We start from the raw sequence: 20,255 nt of genomic DNA, 5'->3' as shown, positions 1-20,255 counted from the left end.
TAAGACAGAAAGACAGAAAGACAGAAAGACAGTAAGACAGAAAGACAGTAAGACAGAAAGACAGAAAGACAGAAAGACAGAAAACAGTAAGACAGTAAGACAGAAAGACAGAAAGATGGTAAGACAGTAAGACAGAAAGACAGTAAGACAGAAAGACAGAAAGACAGAAAGACAGAAAACAGTAAGACAGTAAGACAGAAAGACGGTAAGACAGTAAGACAGAAAGACAGAAAGACAGAAAACAGTAAGACAGTAAGACAGAAAGACAGAAAGATGGTAAGACAGAAAGACAGAAAGACAGAAAGACAGAAAACAGTAAGACAGTAAGACAGAAAGACAGAAAGATGGTAAGACAGTAAGACAGTAAGACAGTAAGACAGAAAGACAGAAAGACGGTAAGACAGTAAGACAGAAAGACAGTAAGACAGAAAGACAGAAAGACAGAAAGACAGAAAGACAGAAAACAGTAAGACAGAAAGACAGTAAGACAGAAAGACAGAAAGACAGAAAGACAGAAAACAGTAAGACAGTAAGACAGAAAGACAGAAAGATGGTAAGACAGTAAGACAGTAAGACAGAAAGACAGAAAGACAGAAAACAGTAAGACAGTAAGACAGAAAGACAGAAAGATGGTAAGACAGTAAGACAGAAAGACAGTAAGACAGAAAGACAGAAAGACAGAAAGATGGTAAGACAGAAAGACAGAAAGATGGTAAGACAGTAAGACAGAAAGACAGAAAGATGGTAAGACAGTAAGACAGTAAGACAGAAAGACAGAAAACAGTAAGACGGTAAGACAGAAAGACAGAAAACAGTAAGACAGTAAGACAGAAAGACAGAAAGACGGTAAGACAGTAAGACAGTAAGACAGTAAGACAGAAAGACAGAAAACAGTAAGACAGAAAGACAGTAAGACATAAAGACAGTAAGACAGAAAACAGTAAGACAGTAAGACAGAAAGACAGAAAACAGTAAGACGGTAAGACAGTATCTACAGCTGAGATCTGCTCAGAGAGGGGGTTTTACTTACTGTTTTCTATTGACTTTAGACACACACATAAATCAACTTGTATTTGGTATAGACGTTCAGGTAGGTAATATCATGTTGTGAATGTTGGTGATACACTAACAACAGGTAGTTAAGAAAGGGTGTCATAGGAGATAATATACTTGCCATAATTGCTAGATTCACATGGATCATTAACCAAACAAAGTGCATAGTGAGTTATAGAATCAGAAGGGGCAACTTTCCAGAATACAGACCGGGCCATGGGTAAACTGTTACATACAGTAGGTAAATGTTGATCATGAGTCCCTCCCTGTCACCCCGTCTGTGTGTGTACAGGCTGAAGCGTGACAAACATGACTGTCAGTCACACAGTCACACATGAGCATGGAGACACATTGTGGAAAGCGTTCTGTGTATCTCTGAGAGGAAGAAGCATTGGGAGAATCTTCGTGAGTAGGCCTAACCAGCAGGCCTAACCAGTAGGCCTAACCAGCAGGCCTAACCAGTAGGCCTAACCAGCTGATAGTGACAGGGCAGACACAAGCTCCTCTGGCTGAAGTATTGCATCAGTCATCTATTATTTTGTTGCTGTTGTTAGAGTCTAGTACAGAAGTTGGACATAGTTGCTGAACACAACTGGAGTGTGTTCCTTTAAGGCTGGAGCAGCTTTTCTCACTGTGAGTAACTAGTACTGGTATTAGCTACTACTGTACTGTGGGGTTGAGAGGGTGCAGGACAGGAGAAGCTCTGACGTGTTCCTTCTGGTATTGCTGTACTGTGGGGTTGAGAGAGAGAGGCTTGCATGTGTTTTGTAAATTGCACTCCTTCCTGGAGAGAGAGACAGAGAGAGAGACAGAGACAGAGACAGAGAGAGAGACAGAGAGAGAGAGAAAGAGAGAGAGAGAGACAGAGAGAGAGACAGAGAGAGATACAACCCATATTTATGTTTATTTATGTTCGCTTTTGTACTTTAAATATTTGCACATAATATGACATTTAAAATGTCTTTATTCTTCTGTGAATGTGATGTTTACCTTATTTTTTATTGGTTATTTCACTTTTGTTTATTATCTATTTCACTTGCTTTGGCAATGTTAACATATATTTCCCAGGCCAATAAAGCCCTTTAAATTGAATTGAGTTAGCTAACTAGCTCATCTGTTAAAACGTATGATGTAATGTATACTCTTAGGGAAAAAACATGCTAACTAGAACGTAAAAGGGTTCTTCTGCTGTCCCCATAGCAGAACCCTTTGAAAAACCTTTTAGGTTTCGATACAGAACGCTTTTCCCCCAGAGCCGTGTGTCTGTGTCTTTCAATCTACACGCAGCCTGTACACACATGGTATGCTTGTTAACGTAGGTGATCATACATTTTATGTGTGTGTGTGTGTGTGTGTGTGTGTGTGTGTGTGTGTGTGTGTGTGTGTGTGTGTGTGTGTGTGTGTGTGTGTGTGTGTGTGTGTGTGTGTGTGTGTGTGTGTGTGCTTGCCTGCGTTCGTGTAAGGGTGTTTGTTTATGAGTCTGTTGTATACTTACAGTAGGTACATATATGAAAGCTGTTGAAAAGTTAACCGTTTACAGTAATGAGAGACAACTGTAAAATACCCCTTAGCATCTTAATCTCATGGATTAGATCTTCGTCATTGCAAATGTGAAAACACCACATGCATGCCAATTGTGTTGCTGTACCACGTCATGTGTGTCTCTGTGTTATAACACCACATGCATGCTAATTGTGTTGCTGTACCACGTGTGTCTCTGTGTTATAAAACCACATGCATGCTAATTGTGTTGCTGTACCACGTCGTGTGTGTCTCTGTGTTATAAAACCACATGCATGCTAATTGTGTTGCTGTACCACGTCGTGTGTGTCTCTGTGTTATAAAACCACATGCATGCTAATTGGGTTGCTGTACCACGTCATGTGTGTCTCTGTGTTATAAAACCACATGCATGCTAATTGTGTTGCTGTACCACGTGTGTCTCTGTGTTATAAAACCACATGCATGCTAATTGTGTTGCTGTACCACGTGTGTCTCTGTGTTATAAAACCACATGCATGCTAATTGTGTTGCTGTACCACGTCATGTGTGTCTCTGTGTTATAAAACCACATGCATGCTAATTGTGTTGTTGTACCACGTGTGTCTCTGTGTTATAAAACCACATGCATGCTAATTGTGTTGCTGTACCACGTCGTGTGTGTTTCTGTGTTATAAAACCACATGTATGCTAATTGTGTTGCTGTACCACGTGTGTTTCTGTGTATTACCGTTAGGGTTGCTAAGCCACCCGTAATTTATGAAAGTTACCAGAATTAATTTTGGTAATTAACAGAAAATCTATTGAAATCTATCGTGACTTTGGTCATTTATACTTCAATCACTTTTTTAAAAATGTATTATTCATATACAGTATAATATTCATTTTGTTTATATGTGTCCATATTGTACATGAGTTTCTAGTAGATATGGTTCATAGCAGATGGTTCAAGAGATAATTGACAAATGAATGAAAAAAATGATCGAATCAACAATAGCATGATTCTTAATTAACTCTTCCAACAACATTTATTTTTTCTTCACAAATGCCACTAGTTTGCCGCCAAAACATTGACGGCAAATACATATTGTGAAATAAATAAATAGAAGTATGTAAAAAAAATATATATATATATTTCATGCTGAAACCTTCATATTAAACACCATTGTATTCACAAAATGTATGGTTTATATTTAGGATGATGTTTTACAGCTTTGTCATTCAGAGATTATTAGACACCTGTGATAATCTGAAGTACCCAAAAGGGACCACTAGATGTATTGTGATAGATTACATAAAATTCTTGAAAGATACCACAATTCTGGTAGTTTACTGGTAAACTTTTAAACGTTTCAGGTAATATACCCTCCCTTTGTGACCCTAGTTATCATATCCTGTTGCCATGACCTATCCAAATAGGACAATAACTTCTCAATGGATCACTAACTACCTGTTGGAACAGCTCAGACGTCAATCACTATCTCCTCGTCCATGCCTCATGTGAAAAGGACAAAACATTCTCTTCCTCCACTCCTCCCTCTCTTATCTTGGCATTTAGGAAAGACACATATGAAGGAATTATGGGTATTATGCCAAAATGAGCTTCAGATTCCAGCTGCGGCATTCATGCATATGGGTTTAGAAGCAAGTAAACAGAGACATTTAGTCATAACCTTAGTGTGAAGAGTTATACAATTGGCTAGTACAGTTTTATCATTACTATCCCACTTTAGCTTCTGTGTGTGTGTGTGTGTGTGTGTGTGTGTGTGTGTGTGTGTGTGTGTGTGTGTGTGCGTGCGTGCGTGCGTGCGTGCGTGCGTGCGTGCGTGCGTGCGTGCGTATATTAGTAAACCTCTGTATCTTCCTCAGATCTGTTTATGAACAACGATGGCTACCTTCACCAACCACTCAACCAATGAGAGCAGCGGGCAAAACTGCCGATGTCGCTTCAAGGAGGACTTCAAGTACATCCTGCTTCCTGTCAGCTACACTCTGGTCTTCGTGATTGGCCTAGCCCTGAACTTCACGGCCATGTACGTGATCCTGTTCCGTACGAAGCGCTGGAAGCCCTCCACGGTGTACATGTTCAACCTGACAGTGTGCGACACCCTCTACATCCTCACCCTACCCTTCCTAATCTACTACTACGCCGACGAGAACGACTGGCCCTTCAGCGAGCCGTTCTGCAAACTCATCCGCTTCCTGTTCTATGCTAACCTTTACGGTTCCATCCTGTTCCTCTGCTGCATCAGCCTGCACCGCTTTCTGGGCGTGTGTTACCCCATTAGGTCCCTGAGCTGGGTCAGCGCCAGGAGAGCCCGGCTGGTGTCTGTGGCGGTGTGGGTGTGTGTGTTGATGTGCCAGGCTCCCGTTCTCTACTTCTCACGGACCAGGGACGAGGGGACGGAGAGGGTGTGCTTCGACACCACCAGTCCAGAGTTATTTCATGACTTCCTGGTGTACAGCTTGGTGGTATCTATGCTGCTGTTTGCCTTCCCCTTCATGGTGGTGATGGTGTGCTATGGACTGATGGTGAGGAAGCTTCTGGAGCCCACCTGGGAGGCAGGAGGGAGCCAGTCGAGGGGAGTCGGGGGGATCGCTCCTCATCGCTCCAAACAGAAGTCTGTGAAGATGATAATCATTGTGTTAGCAGCGTTCATGCTGTGTTTCCTACCCTTCCACCTGACCAGAAGTCTGTACTACTTCCTCAGATACCTGGAGCAGATGGACCCCTCCCAGGTACAGTACCACAACCATTGGAATACTACGCTTTTAAAGGTTCTGCCTGGTTCTCCCTGTCACCCAAGGTGCAGGAGGCTGGATCCAGGTAGCTCCACCTTTCACCCAAGGTGCAGGAGGCTGGATCCAGGTAGCTCCACCTTTCACCCAAGGTGCAGGAGGCTGGCTCCAGGTAGCTCCACCTTTCACACAAGGTGCAGGAGGCTGGCTTCAGGTAGCTCCACATTTCACCCAAGGTGCAGGAGGCTGGCTCCAGGTAGCTCCACCTTTCACCCAAGGTGCAGGAGGCTGGATCCAGGTAGCTCCACCTTTCACCCAAGATGTAGGAGGCTGGCTCCAGGTAGCTTCACCTTTCACCCAAGGTGCTGGAGGCTGGATCCAGGTAGCTCCACCTTTCACCCAAGGTGCAGGAGGCTGGATCCAGGTAGCTCCACCTTTCACCCAAGATGTAGGAGGCTGGCTCCAGGTAGCTTCACCTTTCACCCAAGGTGCAGGAGGCTGGATCCAGGTAGCTCCACCTTTCACACAAGATGTAGGAGGCTGGCTCCAGGTAGCTCCACCTTTCACCCAAGGTGCAGGAGGCTGGCTCCAGGTAGCTCCACCTTTCACCCAAGGTGCAGGAGTCTGGCTCCAGGTAGCTCCACCTTTCACCCAAGGTGCAGGAGGCTGGCTTCAGGTAGCTCCACCTTTCACCCAAGGTGCAGGAGGCTGGATCCAGGTAGCTCCACCTTTCACCCAAGGTGCCGGAGGCTGGCTCCAGGTAGCTCCACCTTTCACCCAAGGTGCCGGAGGCTGGCTCCAGCTGGCTCAGGCTCAATTCAACCTCTGCTATTATGATTGTTGATATTGTCATTATCCTTGACATATAAAGGTCATTTCCACATCAAGAGGATATCTGCAGCATTTACCTTGAATGCGTTCTCCACGAACGCGGTAACATTGCCTTTAAAAGGCACATTGTCAACAGCGTTACACGTATTGAATCGCGGCCTTAACCTTTCAATGATTTGTTATTGTATTCATCCCCAGGTGAGCTGTGAGCGGCTGAAGGCGTCCAGCCTGGCCTATATGGTGACACGCCCCCTGGCCAGCGCCAACAGCTGTGTGGATCCCATCCTTTACTTCATGGCTGGGCAGGGTTTCCGTAGTAACCTCGCCAACAAAAATCAGAGCATCGCTAGGGAAACCAGGAAGCGTGATGGCCGCCCTTTCGAAGCAGCTCTGACCGTCAGGAGAGTCAATCGATGTGCTGAATAGCTATGGAACAGAGTGACCTCCATTGGAATGGATAAAACCCCATGGGACAAACACACTGGAAGGATGACTGGCTCCTCTAAACTGAATATTATTTAGCCCATATTATTAGACTGTTTGAAAGAGAATGCACGTCATGATATTTTATTGAATGTTCTTTCCCCTGACAGGTAAATACTGGGAGATTACACATACAATAGAAATACCAGATGTCTTCCTTGAAAGTGAGAGGGGAATACAGTAACTCATTGATAGAGATCTAACTTAGCTAAGGAAGCTAAAGGCAGGAAGAAATACATTGGTTGATGCTAACAGTGGAGAGAGAATAGATGCCGTGATAACATGTTAGGGACGTTAGTGATGCTGTAATCACAATAAACAGTAAATATATATTTAGGGGCCCGCTGATTGTAGTGTATCTAACAAATCTTTATTCAGGATTACATACACCACAAACAGACTGTAAATCAGTCTTAACAGGACCTCCTTGTAAGAGCATTCAGAGAAAGTGGTTCAGCTCCAGGCATGACTTGGGCATGTTCTTGGGTGTGTCTGGAAAGTCATGAATTAACATCCCAAAGACTCACAGATGGAGCTGGATATAATCCAGACAGAGAGCTTTATAGAAGCAACACAGGCTCACTGCTAGCTGGCACAACTACAAATTACTAAGAAAAAACTCATGCTTAACCCGTAAGAGTCTAAGCCCTGTCTAAGCCGGAGGGAGAGAGAGGGGGGGGGGCGCATGTTTTAAGAAGGTCATACCAAGGACCATTTAGCTTTTCGATTTTGAATTGTAAGACCCCTTGAACTATCAAAAAATACAAACACATTAAATAACAGATTCACTACAACAGAGAGTCCCCCACAAAAATCTAAAGGAAGATTGTTCTGAAGTGTTTATCATATCTGAACGATTTAAGATCAGGAAACATGTGTTTGTATTTTTTTTTTGACATGTATTTAACCCCTTATTTTTGGCACCATATGCTCTACTGGTCAAACGTTTTAGAACACCTACTCATTCAAGGGTTTTTCTTTGTTTTACTATTTTCTACATTGTAGAATAATAGTGAAGACATCAAAACTATGAAATAACACATATGTAATCATGTAGTAACCAAAAAAGTGTTAAACAAATCAAAATATATTTTATATTTGAGATTCTTCAAATAGCCACCGTTTGCCTTGATGACAGCTTTGCACACTTGGCATTCTCTCAACCAGCTTCACCTGGAATGCTTTTCCAACAGTCTTGAAGGAGTTCCCACGTATGCTGAGCACTTGCTGGCTACTTTTTCCTTCACTCTGCGGTCCGACTCATCCCAAACCATCTCAATTGAGTTGAGGTCGGGGGAATGTGGAGTCCAGGTCATCTGATGCAGCACTCCATCACTCTCCTACTTGGTAAAATAGCCCTTGCATAGCCTCGAGGTGTGTTGGGTCATTGTCCTGTTGAAAAAACTAATGATAGTCCCACTAAGCCCAAACCAGATGGGATGGAGTATTGCTGCAGAATGTTGTGGTAGCCATGCTGGTGAGCCTTGAATTCTAAATACATCACAGACATTGTCACCAGCAAAGCACCCCCACATCCTAACACCTCCTCCTCCATGCCTCACGGTGGGAACCACACATGTGGAGATCATCCGTTCACCCACACCGCCTCTCAGAAAGACACAGCGGTGGGAACCACACATGCGGAGATCATCCGTTCACCCACACCGCATCTCACAAAGACACAGCGGTGGGAACCACACATGCGGAGATCATCCGTTCACCCACACCGCCTCTCAGAAAGACACAGCGGTTGGAACCAAACATCTCCAATTTGGACTCCAGACCAAAAGACATTTCCACTGGTCTAATGTCCATTGCTTGTGTTTCTTGGCCCAAGCAAGCCTCTTCTTCTTATTGGTCTCCTTTAGTAGTTAGTAGTTTGTCTCCTTTGCAGCAATTCAACCATGAAGTCCTGATTCACGCAGTCTCCTCTGAACAGTTGATGTTGAGATGTGTCTGTTACTTGAACTCTGTGAAGCATTTATTTGGGCTGCAATCTGAGGCTGGTAACTCTAATGAACTTATCCTCTGCAGCAGAAGTAACTCTGGGTCTTCCTTTCCTGTGGCGGTCCTCATGAGAGCCAGTTTCATCATAGCGCTTGATGGTTTATGCGACTGCAATTGAAGAAACTTTCAAAGTTCATTAAAATGTCCTTATTGACTGACCATGTCCTAAAGTAATGATGGACTGTATTTCTCTTTGCTTATTTGAGCTGTTCTTGCCATAATACGGACTTGGTCTTTTACCAAATAGGGCTATCTTCTGTATACCCCAACTACCTTGTCACAACACAACTCATTGGCTCAAACGCATTATTAACAAGGAAAGCAATTCCACAAATGTACTTTTAACAAGGCACACCTGTTAATTGAAATGCATTCCAGGTGACTACCTCATGAAGCTGGTTGAGAAAATGCCAAGAGTGTGCAAAGCTGTCATCAAGGCAAAGGGTGGCTATTTAAAGAATCTCAAATATATTTTGATTTGTTTAACACTTTTTTGGTTACTACATAATTCGATATGTGTTCTTTCATAGTTTTGATGTCTTCACTGTTATTCTACAATGTAGAAAATAGTAAAAGAACAACCCTTGAATGAGTAGGTGTTCTGAAATGTTGACCGGTAGTGTATTTCCGTACATTTTTTAACTGGTACCAGGTGGACCTTCAGATGAGTCTTGTGAGGCCTGTGGGCATCCAAGAGCAAAACAACCACTCTGTACTGTACATGTCGGTGAGAGTCTCACCTTTACACAGAGTGTGTAGCCCAAACAGTTGAGACGCTACAGACAGAAGTTGGCAGATGGGATGTACCGACTTCAGACGAGTCCCAAGACGCTTGTGGGGGTCGTAGAGCAAAACGGAGAGCACCATCGTGTCTGTGAGAGTCTCATCTTTCCATGTATGTAACACTTGACATCCTGTCAATTTACTGTCCTGATAGTGAATCAATGTTTGTCAACGTCATCCATGTTTGATCAATGTTTGTCAACAGCCTTTATTTTTTGCAACCTCATAGTCATTGTAATTTAACAAACATACAGACTCTCTCTCTCACACACACACACACACACACACACACACACACACACACACACACACACACACACGTTTACTGCTGAGCGTTCATGCATTATAACACAAAGCACACACAGACGACTCAAAATAAACCTCTCCTTTATTTCAAGAGTAAAAATATCATACAGAAAAATGTAATATCATAATAAATACAATCTACAATGTAGAGAAGATGAGTTGTTTTTCCTTCAGTTTATAACGTGTCATAATGAAACAGATAAAAATATGGACATGTCCAACCAATAAGAATATGGACATGTCCAACCAATAAGAATATGGACATGTCCAACCAATAAGAATATGGACATGTCCAACCAATAAGAATATGGACATGTCCAACCAATAAGAATATGGACATGTCCAACCAATAAGAATATGGACATGTCCAACCAATAAAAATAATCAAATCCAGACAAAGGTTCTGAACCGCAAAAACAGCAACATACAGAATATATAATAGTAGTTCATCATCATTATTATCCTTTATAAAATGTCAACTGCAAAACCCAAACTGTGTTTCCACGGCGAAGCAGCTATGTCAGACACTAGTCGAAAAATCTATTTAAATAACTAAAAAACAGAAGTAAAAAACACTTGAAATGCAGCTGAAGGAATGAGATTGAGATGGTCAGTCATGATTTTGTATTCCTATGATAATGTAGTTAGTTCCCTTTAGGAGGACTGCGAATACAGCTTTTACTCAGACTACTGAGAGATGATAGGGTCTGTCTGCATGCTCTCCCTGGAGGAGCAGGAACATGTGTGTGTGTTGTGTGTTGTGTGTTGTGTGTGTGCGCGTGCGTGCGTCTGTGTGTAACAATAAGTAACAACACTTGAATGAAAACTCTGAATAATGTGTCTGTAGTGCTTTATCTGTGGGGGCAAAAGAGCCGAGTTGATTATCCTACTAACTTAGCCCATGTCTGTTGCTAGGCAATCGTCACAAGGCAGGAAGTGAGGTCATGGTTTGAGATAAGTTCCACATGGAGTAGGATGCCACTGATCAATGGTCAGTGTAGCTGGGAGGGTCAACTGATCCAAGATCTATGACACACCAGGAGAGAGGAAGTCACAGGACAAAGCACACCTCCCCCAAAATGTCTGGGACTGATTTAAGTGTGTCAAAAGAGGCACTGAAATTTACTGGCAAACCCACATCCTGACACTGTCCCTTTCCTTTCCCTGTTCCTTTCCTTACCCTGTTCCTTTCCTTTCCCTGTTCCTTTCCTTTCCCTGTTCCTTTCCTTTCCCTGTTCCTTTCCTTTCCCTGTTCCTTTCCTTTCCCTGTTCCTTTCCTTACCCTGTTCCTTTCCTTTCCCTGTTCCTTTCCTTTCCCTGTTCCTTTCCTTTCCCTGTTCCTTTCCTTTCCCTGTTCCTTTCCTTACCCTGTTCCTTTCCTTACCCTGTTCCTTTCCTTACCCTGTTCCTTTCCTTTCCCTGTTCCTTTCCTTTCCCTGTTCCTTTCCTTTCCCTGTTCCTTTCCTTTCCCTGTTCCTTTCCTTACCCTGTTCCTTTCCTTACCCTGTTCCTTTCCTTTCCCTGTTCCTTTCCTTACCCTGTTCCTTTCCTTACCCTGTTCCTTTCCTTTCCCTGTTCCTTTCCTTTCCCTGTTCCTTTCCTTTCCCTGTTCCTTTCCTTTCCCTGTTCCTTTCCTTACCCTGTTCCTTTCCTTACCCTGTTCCTTTCCTTTCCCTGTTCCTTTCCTTACCCTGTTCCTTTCCTTACCCTGTTCCTTTCCTTGGCCTTGTCACTGTCCCTGACACTGTCCCTCTTCTTTCCTTAACCTGACCCTGTCACCGACTCTGTCTCTGTACCTGACCTTGTCACTCTCCCTGACCCTGACCCTGTCACTGTACCCGACCCTGTCCCCGACTCTGTCTCTGTACCTGACCTTGTCACTCTCCCTGACCCTGTCACTGTACCCGACCCTGTCCCCGACTCTGTCTCTGTACCTGACCTTGTCACTGTCCCTGACCTTGTCACTCTCCCTGACCCTGACCCTGTCACTGTCCCCGACTCTGTCCCTGTCCCTGACCTTGTCACTGTCCCTGACCTTGTCACTCTCCCTGACCCTGTCACTGTCCCTGACTCTGTCCCTTTCCTGACCCTGTTACTGACTCTGTCTCTTTCCTGACCCTGTCTCTGTCTCTTTCCTGACCCTGTCACTGACTGTCTCTTTCCTGACCCTGTCTCTGTCTCTTTCCTGACCCTGTCTCTGTCTCTTTCCTGACCCTGTCTCTGTCTCTTTCCTGACCCTGTCTCTGTCTCTTTCCTGACCCTGTCTCTGTCTCTTTCCTGACCCTGTCTCTTTCCTGACCCTGTCTCTGTCTCTTTCCTGACCCTGTCACTGTCCCCGACTCTGTCCCTGTCCCTGACCTTGTCACTGTCCCTGACCCTGTCACTGTCCCTGACTCTGTCCCTTTCCTGACCCTGTTACTGACTCTGTCTCTTTCCTGACCCTGTCTCTGTCTCTTTCCTGACCCTGTCACTGACTCTGTCTCTTTCCTGACCCTGTCTCTGTCTCTTTCCTGACCCTGTCTCTGTCTCTTTCCTGACCCTGTCACTGACTCTGTCTCTTTCCTGACCCTGTCACTGACTCTGTCTCTTTTCTGACCCTGTCTCTGTCTCTTTCCTGACCCTGTCTCTGTCTCTTTCCTGACCCTGTCTCTGTCTCTTTCCTGACCCTGTCTCTGTCTCTTTCCTGACCCTGTCTCTGTCTCTTTCCTGACCCTGTCTCTGTCCGACCATCCTCTGTACACATCTAAGTGCTTCAATAAAAACAGGGCAATTCACCTTGTCTATTCACAGCCCTATATACATATATACAGCCATTTACACAGCCGTATGTACATATATACAGCCATATGTACATATATACAGCCATTTACAAAGCCCTATGTACATATATACAGCCCTTTACACAGCCGTATGTACATATATACAGCCCTTTACACAGCCGTATGTACATATATACAGCCATTTACACAGCCCTATGTACATATATACAGCCATTTACACAGCCCTATGTACATATATACAGCCATCTACACAGCCCTATGTACATATATACAGCCATCTACACAGCCCTATGTACATATATACAGCCATTTACACAGCCCTATGTACATATATACAGCCATTTACACAGCCCTATGTACATATATACAGCCATTTACACAGCCCTATGTACATATATACAGCCATTTACACAGCCCTATGTACATATATACAGCCATTTACACAGCCCTATGTACATATATACAGCCATCTACACAGCCCTATGTACATATATACAGCCATTTACACAGCTCGGTACAACACATTCGACTTTCATCAGAAGCTAAATTAAGCTAAAGTGGAACTGACAACGTTTTAACTACTTTGAAGATATGAAACAAACAGGCAATCATGATATCAGTCAACAAAATATCAAATTCCCAGTTTATGCTACAAAACCAACTTTATAAGAGGTTTTAAAAATAGGTTATATTTGACTCAGCGTTCCATGATGTACACGGAAGGCATTGTTGGCAGAATTGATGGATGCATTTCAATGCATGATTCATATAATTCACCAATACATTTCTTGGTACATTGTTTGCTGCCTCCATTCGGGATGCAATGTTTCAGTTTGAAAAAACGGATGATTGTAACTAAGGCTGGGAACGTCAATACAATCCCACTAGCAACAAGGGCAATGATCACCAGTCAGTCGTAATGTGGCTAACAGACTAGCGTATCTATTGATGTAGCTAGCTAAAAACACGGAGCCTAACGCTAGCTAGCTGCTAGGAGGATGTCCTGTCATTGGAGGAGCGGGTGACTAAGAGTGATGTTTGCCCCTCATATTGTTTTCACAGCTAGAGATGCAGCTGTCATTTGGTTAGCTAGCAAGAATGTGAATCGCTTTGCTAGCTAGCTATCCTGAACTTGAACGACACATTATCCAGTTAGCATATCTCTTGCGTTCCCTAATTCACTCTGGCTATCTACTCTGATTTCAGAGCCCTCTTGTCTGAGTGTGCCAGAGCGCAGAATAACTGATTCCTTTATGAACGCACAACACCGGCTGCATATATGCAGTGTCAGTAAACATGGGCAAAAAAAAGTAATACTTAGTCACGAGCGCTCCAGATATCATGTAAACAGCCTAGCAACCAGCTCTGCTAGGGCGAGTAAAAATGGTCAGAGTAAGGTGTTCTCTCATTTGTCTCTGGAAGTAGCTAGCTAGCCCACTTTAGCCAGTTAGCTTGGGTGCTTGGTTGGGACAAGAATGCATTGGCAGGCGAGCTGCAGAAGGACGAGCAGGCTACTTTCTATTTCTCATCGTTTCTCAGTGCAATTTTGACAGTCAACTAGCTGAAAAAGCTTGAGAGGAGATATCTAATGTTCCTTCGTTAGATTGTAGCTGACCTTGCACTGGCTAGCATTAGCTATTGATCTTGTTGTTGATGTGCAATATAGAGAAAGAGAGCCTGCCTTTTCATGGTTGTTTTATCATTAGGACTGTAATGTTCCCAAATGTAAGAGGACTCCTGTGGTATTGACATATTTGTAGAAATCCATTCAGGTGTATTTTGTGGCTTTTTGTTCTATTGATCTAAAGTCACACTGTTGTAACTTCCTGTAAACACACAGTTCAGGTCCTACTGCCTGTAAACACACAGTCCAGTTCAAAGTGAATGACGGCAGGTCCTACTGCCTGTAAACACACAGTCCAGTTCAAAGTGAATGATGGCAGGTCCTACTTCCTGTAAACACAGTCCAGTTCAAAGTGAATGATTGCAGGTCCTACTTCCTGTAAACACACAGTCCAGTTCAAAGTGAATGATGACAGGTCCTACTGCCTGTAAACACACAGTCCAGGTCAAAGTGAATGATGACAGGTCCTACTTCCTGTAAACACACAGTCCAGGTCAAAGTGAATGATGGCAGGTCTGTGTGGCAAATCGCTTGTTTGCATAAAGGCCTACTGTAGTTCTATGGTGCATTGATTGTCCAAACCGGTTTCCCACTCTATATTGCTATACAATTTTTACAAATGCCTTACTATATGTAATTACCAAACATTTTAAGAATTTATGAAAACGTGAAAATTATCATATCTAAGCATTCGCTTGTTAGATTATACATTTTTTAAGCACCATATTCTTCCTGGTGGTGTATATGAACCAATCTGAATTAGATTTCATGTTGCTAAAATGTTGTCAGGTCCACTTGAAATACCATCTGTAAGATCTGAAGAGTCCAACATGTAGTTCATGCTGTTTGCACATCATTATGTCTCGCGCTCCATGTTGGAGTTCAACCCCCAACTATTTGCTAGATAAGAGACTACATTCAACATGATCCAGAAGACCTAAAACTCCAGAAGACCTAAAACTCCAGAAGACCTAAAACTCCAGAAGACCTAAAACTCCAGAAGACCTAAAACTCCAGAAGACCTAAAACTCCAGAAGACCTAAAACTCCAGAAGACCTAAAACTCCAGAAGACCTAAAACTCCAGAAGACCTAAAACTCCAGAAGACCTAAAACTCCAGAAGACCTAAAACTCCAGAACACCTAAAACTTCAGAATACCTAAAACTTCAGAATACCTAAAACTCCAGAAGACCTAAAACTTCCGTTAATCAGCGCTTCAAATATAAGACGAGCTAAATCGTTTAAATAGCTAAATCTGTTATAAAAAAGTATTCAGTTTTAACTAGACAAAACATGTGTTGTTTTCTATAATACTTGTTATTGTGTGTGTGTGTGTGTGTGTGTGTGTGTGTGTGTGTGTGTGTGTGTGTGTGTGTGTGTGTGTGTGTGTGTGTGTGTGTGTGTGTGTGTGTGTGTGTGTGTGTGTGTGTGTGTGTGTGTATTGCAGTATCAAGTGCAGACAGTGTTAAGGTCCTCCAACCTGTCCAGAGTCTTATGGAAGCACAACCCCACGGTTAATTAATAGGTTGTTCCTTCTCTCTTCTCCTCCCTGCCTCTAAAGACAGACGATTATTGCTCAACAATAGGATAAAATACAAGTTGATTGTGTTATAAATATGAGGGTTTCCCTGTGTCTGGCATCCAGGCTAACTTCCCAACAAGCACCCAGGCTAACTTTCCAACAAGCACCCAGGCTAACTTTCCAACAAGCACCCAGGTTAACTTCCCAACAAGCACACAGGCTAACTTCCCAACAAGCACCCAGGCTAACTTCCCAAATCCCAACAAAGAGGATAATCAACCTCTCTGGTCACCGCTTTGGAATCCCATCACATCCATCGCTCAGCGAGGTAGAGTTATTTTTTACCCAGCATTCATCCTTGCGAATGTTTAGCTGTTAACCTGAGAGAGAGAGAGAGAGAGAGAGAGACAGAGACAGAGACAGAGACAGAGAGACATTATTAGAATGGTTGATCATTCTCTCACAGGAAATGTAACTTACAGGTCGGACTTGAGAGGTGGGGTGTGTGTGTGTGTGTGTGTGTGTGTGTGTGTGTGTGTGTGTGTGTGTGTGTGTGTGTGTGTGTGTGTGTGTGTGTGTGTGTGTGTGTGTGTGTGTTCCCAATATCCCCACTAGGGGTCAGTAGCTTCCTCACTAACTGTCAGCATTGACAATCCATGAATGAACCGTGATTTATGTACGTCTCACGTTTAAATGTGCTGAGCTAGACGTGTGTGTTTTAGTCACCGATGACTAACTAGGGAGGGTGTGTGTGTGTGTGGTGGAGGGAGTTCTTCCCCCACACCACAATGACAGGCAACGTGTTACTATTTCATAATTCAGCAGTCACTAGAAGAACATGCCTTCCTGTGTGTGTGTGTGTGTGTGTGTGTGTGTGTGTGTGTGTGTGTGTGTGTGTGTGTGTGTGTGTGTGTCTGTGAGTGTGTCTGTGCGTGTGTCTGTGCGTGTGCGTGTGTGTGTGTGTGTGCACGTGTGTGTGTGCGCATGTGTGTGCTTTCCAGGGACTCCTGGGAGAAGTCAACAGCACTCCAAGAATCAGCATGTTCAGTGGACTGGAGAGAAGAAGAAGAGAGGTGGTGAAAATAAAATGAAAGACGAGAGAATCAGCAAGAGAAAAGGAAGTCACCGGCACCTCCTGTGTACCCCTGGCAGCTGATGAGGATGACTTGTTCCCCCCCAGCAGAGATGCGTCTTCCACTGAGTCTGAGTCACTAAACTCTGGTCGGAGCGTCATCTCCATGGAACCAGGCCTCTGCTCCTGAATCTGAGCCACCTGAAACCTGTCAATCAAACAGAAGATTGGCTCACGGTGCATGTGTATACATACGTATGTGTGTACAGAATGTGTGTGTGTATGTTTGTGTGTATAAGTGTGTGTGTGTGTGTGTTTCCATCCTCACCTCCCAACAGACCGGGTTACCTTCCCAGGTATCCTCCACTCCCCCTCAGGGAGTGACTCTGACCTAGGGCTGGGGGTCTGGGAGATCTTAGTGGTGGAGTGATGTGTGTCCACAGGGGGCAGGAGAGGGGTCTTCTGGAGGGACTGTGGGGGTTTGAGGGGGCCGAGGAGGATGGGGGGCCATTTCTTCTGGGCACAGCGAGAGCAGCAGTAGCCGTGTCCGGGGCCAGACAGACCAGACAGACCAGAGATGGTGTGGAGGTGAGACTGGTGAGGACACAGTCTGGGCAGGGAGAGGAACTGAGTCAGAGGAGACAGCACCGGGAACCTGGAGCAGGGGGGAGAATGGGAGGGATAAAGAGAGAGAGAGAAACAAGAGGAATTAGCGATACAAAATGGTGACATATGGACAACCCATTTGAAAACACTCTACAACACCGTTCAAATTGACACAAACGCAGAACAACGCCAAATTCATGAGAAGTTGAATGGATTAGAAAAAGCTATAAAGGACAATCAAAATCTATTGGACTCCCCAATTACTGACCAGGAGCTCTAAGAAACTTCAGGCTCTCAAATTTAAAAAAGCATGAGGACCCTGTCCTGTAACCTGTCCTGTAACCTGTGGTCTATACCCTGTCCTGTAACCTGTCCTGTAACCTGTGGTCTATACCCTGTCCTGTAACCTGTCCTGTAACCTGTGGTCTATACCCTGTCCTGTAACCTGTCCTGTAACCTGTGGTCTATACCCTGTCCTGTAACCTGTGGTCTATACCCTGTCCTGTAACCTGTGGTCTATACCCTGTCATGTAACCTGTCCTGTAACCTGTGGTCTATATCCTGTCCTGTAACCTGTGGTCTATACCCTGTCCTGTAACCTGTCCTGTAACCTGTGGTCTATACCCTGTCCTGTAACCTGTCCTGTAACCTGTGGTCTATACCCTGTCCTGTAACCTGTCCTGTAACCTGTGGTCTATACCCTGTCCTGTAACCTGTCCTGTAACCTGTGGTCTATACCCTGTCCTGTAACCTGTCCTGTAACCTGTGGTCTATACCCTGTCCTGTAACCTGTGGTCTATACCCTGTCCTGTAACCTGTGGTCTATACCCTGTCCTGTAACCTGTGGTCTATACCCTGTCCTGTAACCTGTGGTCTATATCCTGTCCTGTAACCTGTGGTCTATACCCTGTCCTGTAACCTGTCCTGTAACCTGTGGTCTATACCCTGTCCTGTAACCTGTCCTGTAACCTGTGGTCTATAGCCTGTCCTGTAACCTGTGGTCTATACCCTGTCCTGTAACCTGTGGTCTATACCCTGTCCTGTAACCTGTCCTGTAACCTGTGGTCTATACCCTGTCCTGTAACCTGTGGTCTATACCCTATCCTGTAACCTGTGGTCTATACCCTGTCCTGTAACCTGTCCTGTAACCTGTCCTGTAACCTGTGGTCTATACCCTGTCCTGTAACCTGTGGTCTATACCCTGTCCTGTAACCTGTCCTGTAACCTGTGGTCTATACCCTGTCCTGTAACCTGTCCTGTAACCTGTGGTCTATACCCTGTCCTGTAACCTGTCCTGTAACCTGTGGTCTATACCCTGTCCTGTAACCTGTGGTCTATACCCTGTCCTATAACCTGTCCTGTAACCTGTGGTCTATACCCTGTCCTGTAACCTGTCCTGTAACCTGTGGTCTATACCCTGTCCTGTAACCTGTCCTGTGGTCTATACCCTGTCCTGTAACCTGTGGTCTATACCCTGTCCTGTAACCTGTGGGCTATACCCTGTCCTGTAACCTGTCCTGTAACCTGTGGTCTATACCCTGTCCTGTAACCTGTGGTCTATACCCTGTCCTGTAACCTGTGGTCTATACCCTGTCATGTAACCTGTCCTGTAACCTGTGGTCTATACCCTGTCCTGTAACCTGTGGTCTATACCCTGTCCTGTAACCTGTCCTGTAACCTGTGGTCTATACCCTGCCCTGTAACCTGTCCTGTAACCTGTGGTCTATACCCTGTCCTGTAACCTGTCCTGTAACCTGTGGTCTATACCCTGTCCTGTAACCTGTGGTCTATACCCTGTCCTGTAACCTGTCCTGTAACCTGTGGTCTATACCCTGTCCTGTAACCTGTGGTCTATACCCTGTCCTGTAACCTGTCCTGTAACCTGTGGTCTATACCCTGTCATGTAACCTGTCCTGTAGTCTATACCCTGTCCTGTAACCTGTGGTCTATACCCTGTCCTGTAACCTGTCCTGTAACCTGTGGTCTACATTTACCAGTAAACTACCATAATTTTGGTATCTTTCAAGGATTTTATGTAATCTATCACAAGACATCTATATATTTTGTGTAATCTATCACAAGACATCTATATATTTTATGTAATCTATCACAAGACATCTAGTGGCCCTTTTGGGTACTTCAGATTATCACAGGTGTCTAATAATCTCTGGCCCTCTGTGTGTTTTATCACATGTACAATATATGAAATATATGAACGTCAATATATGAACCATCAATATATGAACCATCAATATATGAACCATCAATATATGAACGTCAATATATGAACCATCAATATATGAACCATCAATATATGAACCATCAATATAGTGAATAACTTTTGGTGTTTAATATGAGAATTTTAGCATGAAATATATTTTATATAAACTTTAATTTACTTTACTATGTCAAAATATATTTGTTGCTAATGTTTTGGCGTCAAGCTGGTGGGAAAGTTATTCAAGTGTAATTTACCAAAGTTACAATAGATTGCCCTAGATTTTCTGGTAATATCAAAATTACTGAAGATTTCGGTAACTTCTGGTAATGTTGCCACGTGATCGATGGCTTTTGTCCATTCATATATATACAGTAATTTCTCTCACCCTTCAGCAGTACGACTGAGCAGAAGACTGTTTAAGGTATGTATTGTCTAGGCAGGGTTCTCACTTGATTGAGGAGGCTGTGCTGATGTCCATCTGTTTACTCTCGTATTCCAGTAGCAGCTCCTCCAGGGCAACAGCATTCTCTAAAACACATACATCACTTCAGCAAATACTACAGAAAACAGCTGCATGAGTGATTACACACACACACACACACACACACACACACACACACACACACACACACACAGCAGTGGGGATTCCTTAGGGAAGTCAAATGAAGTGGGATGACCGCACTCACCGCAGTAACTCAATCAATAGTGTTAGAGTCCCACAGCAGGGA

The 20,255-nt window shown here is 44.0% G+C and overlaps 2 protein-coding genes across 3 annotated transcripts in view; one reads left to right on the top strand and one right to left on the bottom strand.

Annotated features, from left to right (window-relative positions):
* The first annotated feature begins 4,438 nt into the window (after positions 1-4,438).
* LOC129831519 (P2Y purinoceptor 2-like) lies at positions 4,439-6,549 on the top strand. The gene is made up of 2 exons (XM_055894884.1): positions 4,439-5,292; positions 6,322-6,549. Exons 1-2 carry the CDS (start codon positions 4,441-4,443, stop codon positions 6,547-6,549), a joined length of 1,080 nt encoding a protein of 359 aa, XP_055750859.1. The 5' UTR covers positions 4,439-4,440.
* A 3,217-nt stretch (positions 6,550-9,766) lies between these two features.
* LOC129831700 (tumor necrosis factor receptor superfamily member 19L-like) overlaps positions 9,767-20,255 on the bottom strand; it is a 57,293-nt gene continuing 46,804 nt past the window's right edge. The window contains exons 8-11 of one of the 2 annotated variants that reach the window (XM_055895078.1): positions 19,977-20,055; positions 17,029-17,355; positions 16,761-16,908; positions 9,767-16,008 (exon numbers count right to left, since the gene is read on the bottom strand). In XM_055895078.1, the coding sequence (XP_055751053.1) occupies positions 15,997-16,008; positions 16,761-16,908; positions 17,029-17,355; positions 19,977-20,055 (566 nt within the window). In that variant the 3' untranslated portion in view covers positions 9,767-15,996. Of the gene's footprint in view, positions 16,909-17,028; positions 17,356-19,976; positions 20,056-20,255 lie in introns of both variants that reach the window. The other variant, XM_055895077.1, reaches the window with a different exon arrangement.

Source organism: Salvelinus fontinalis, chromosome 33 (assembly GCF_029448725.1).
Source record: "Salvelinus fontinalis isolate EN_2023a chromosome 33, ASM2944872v1, whole genome shotgun sequence".
Taxonomy (NCBI): domain Eukaryota; kingdom Metazoa; phylum Chordata; class Actinopteri; order Salmoniformes; family Salmonidae; genus Salvelinus; species Salvelinus fontinalis.
This window is presented reverse-complemented; position numbering and strand designations above follow the sequence as displayed.

What these genes read in the sequence shown, in the direction of transcription:
- LOC129831519 (XM_055894884.1), top strand. Translation starts at nt 4,441, where the DNA reads ATGGCTACCTTCACCAACCACTCAACCAATGAGAGCAGCGGGCAAAAC. An exon ending in AGCAGATGGACCCCTCCCAG is followed by an intron (nt 5,293 to 6,321) that starts GTACAGTACCAC and finishes ATTCATCCCCAG; the next exon opens with GTGAGCTGTGAGCGGCTGAA.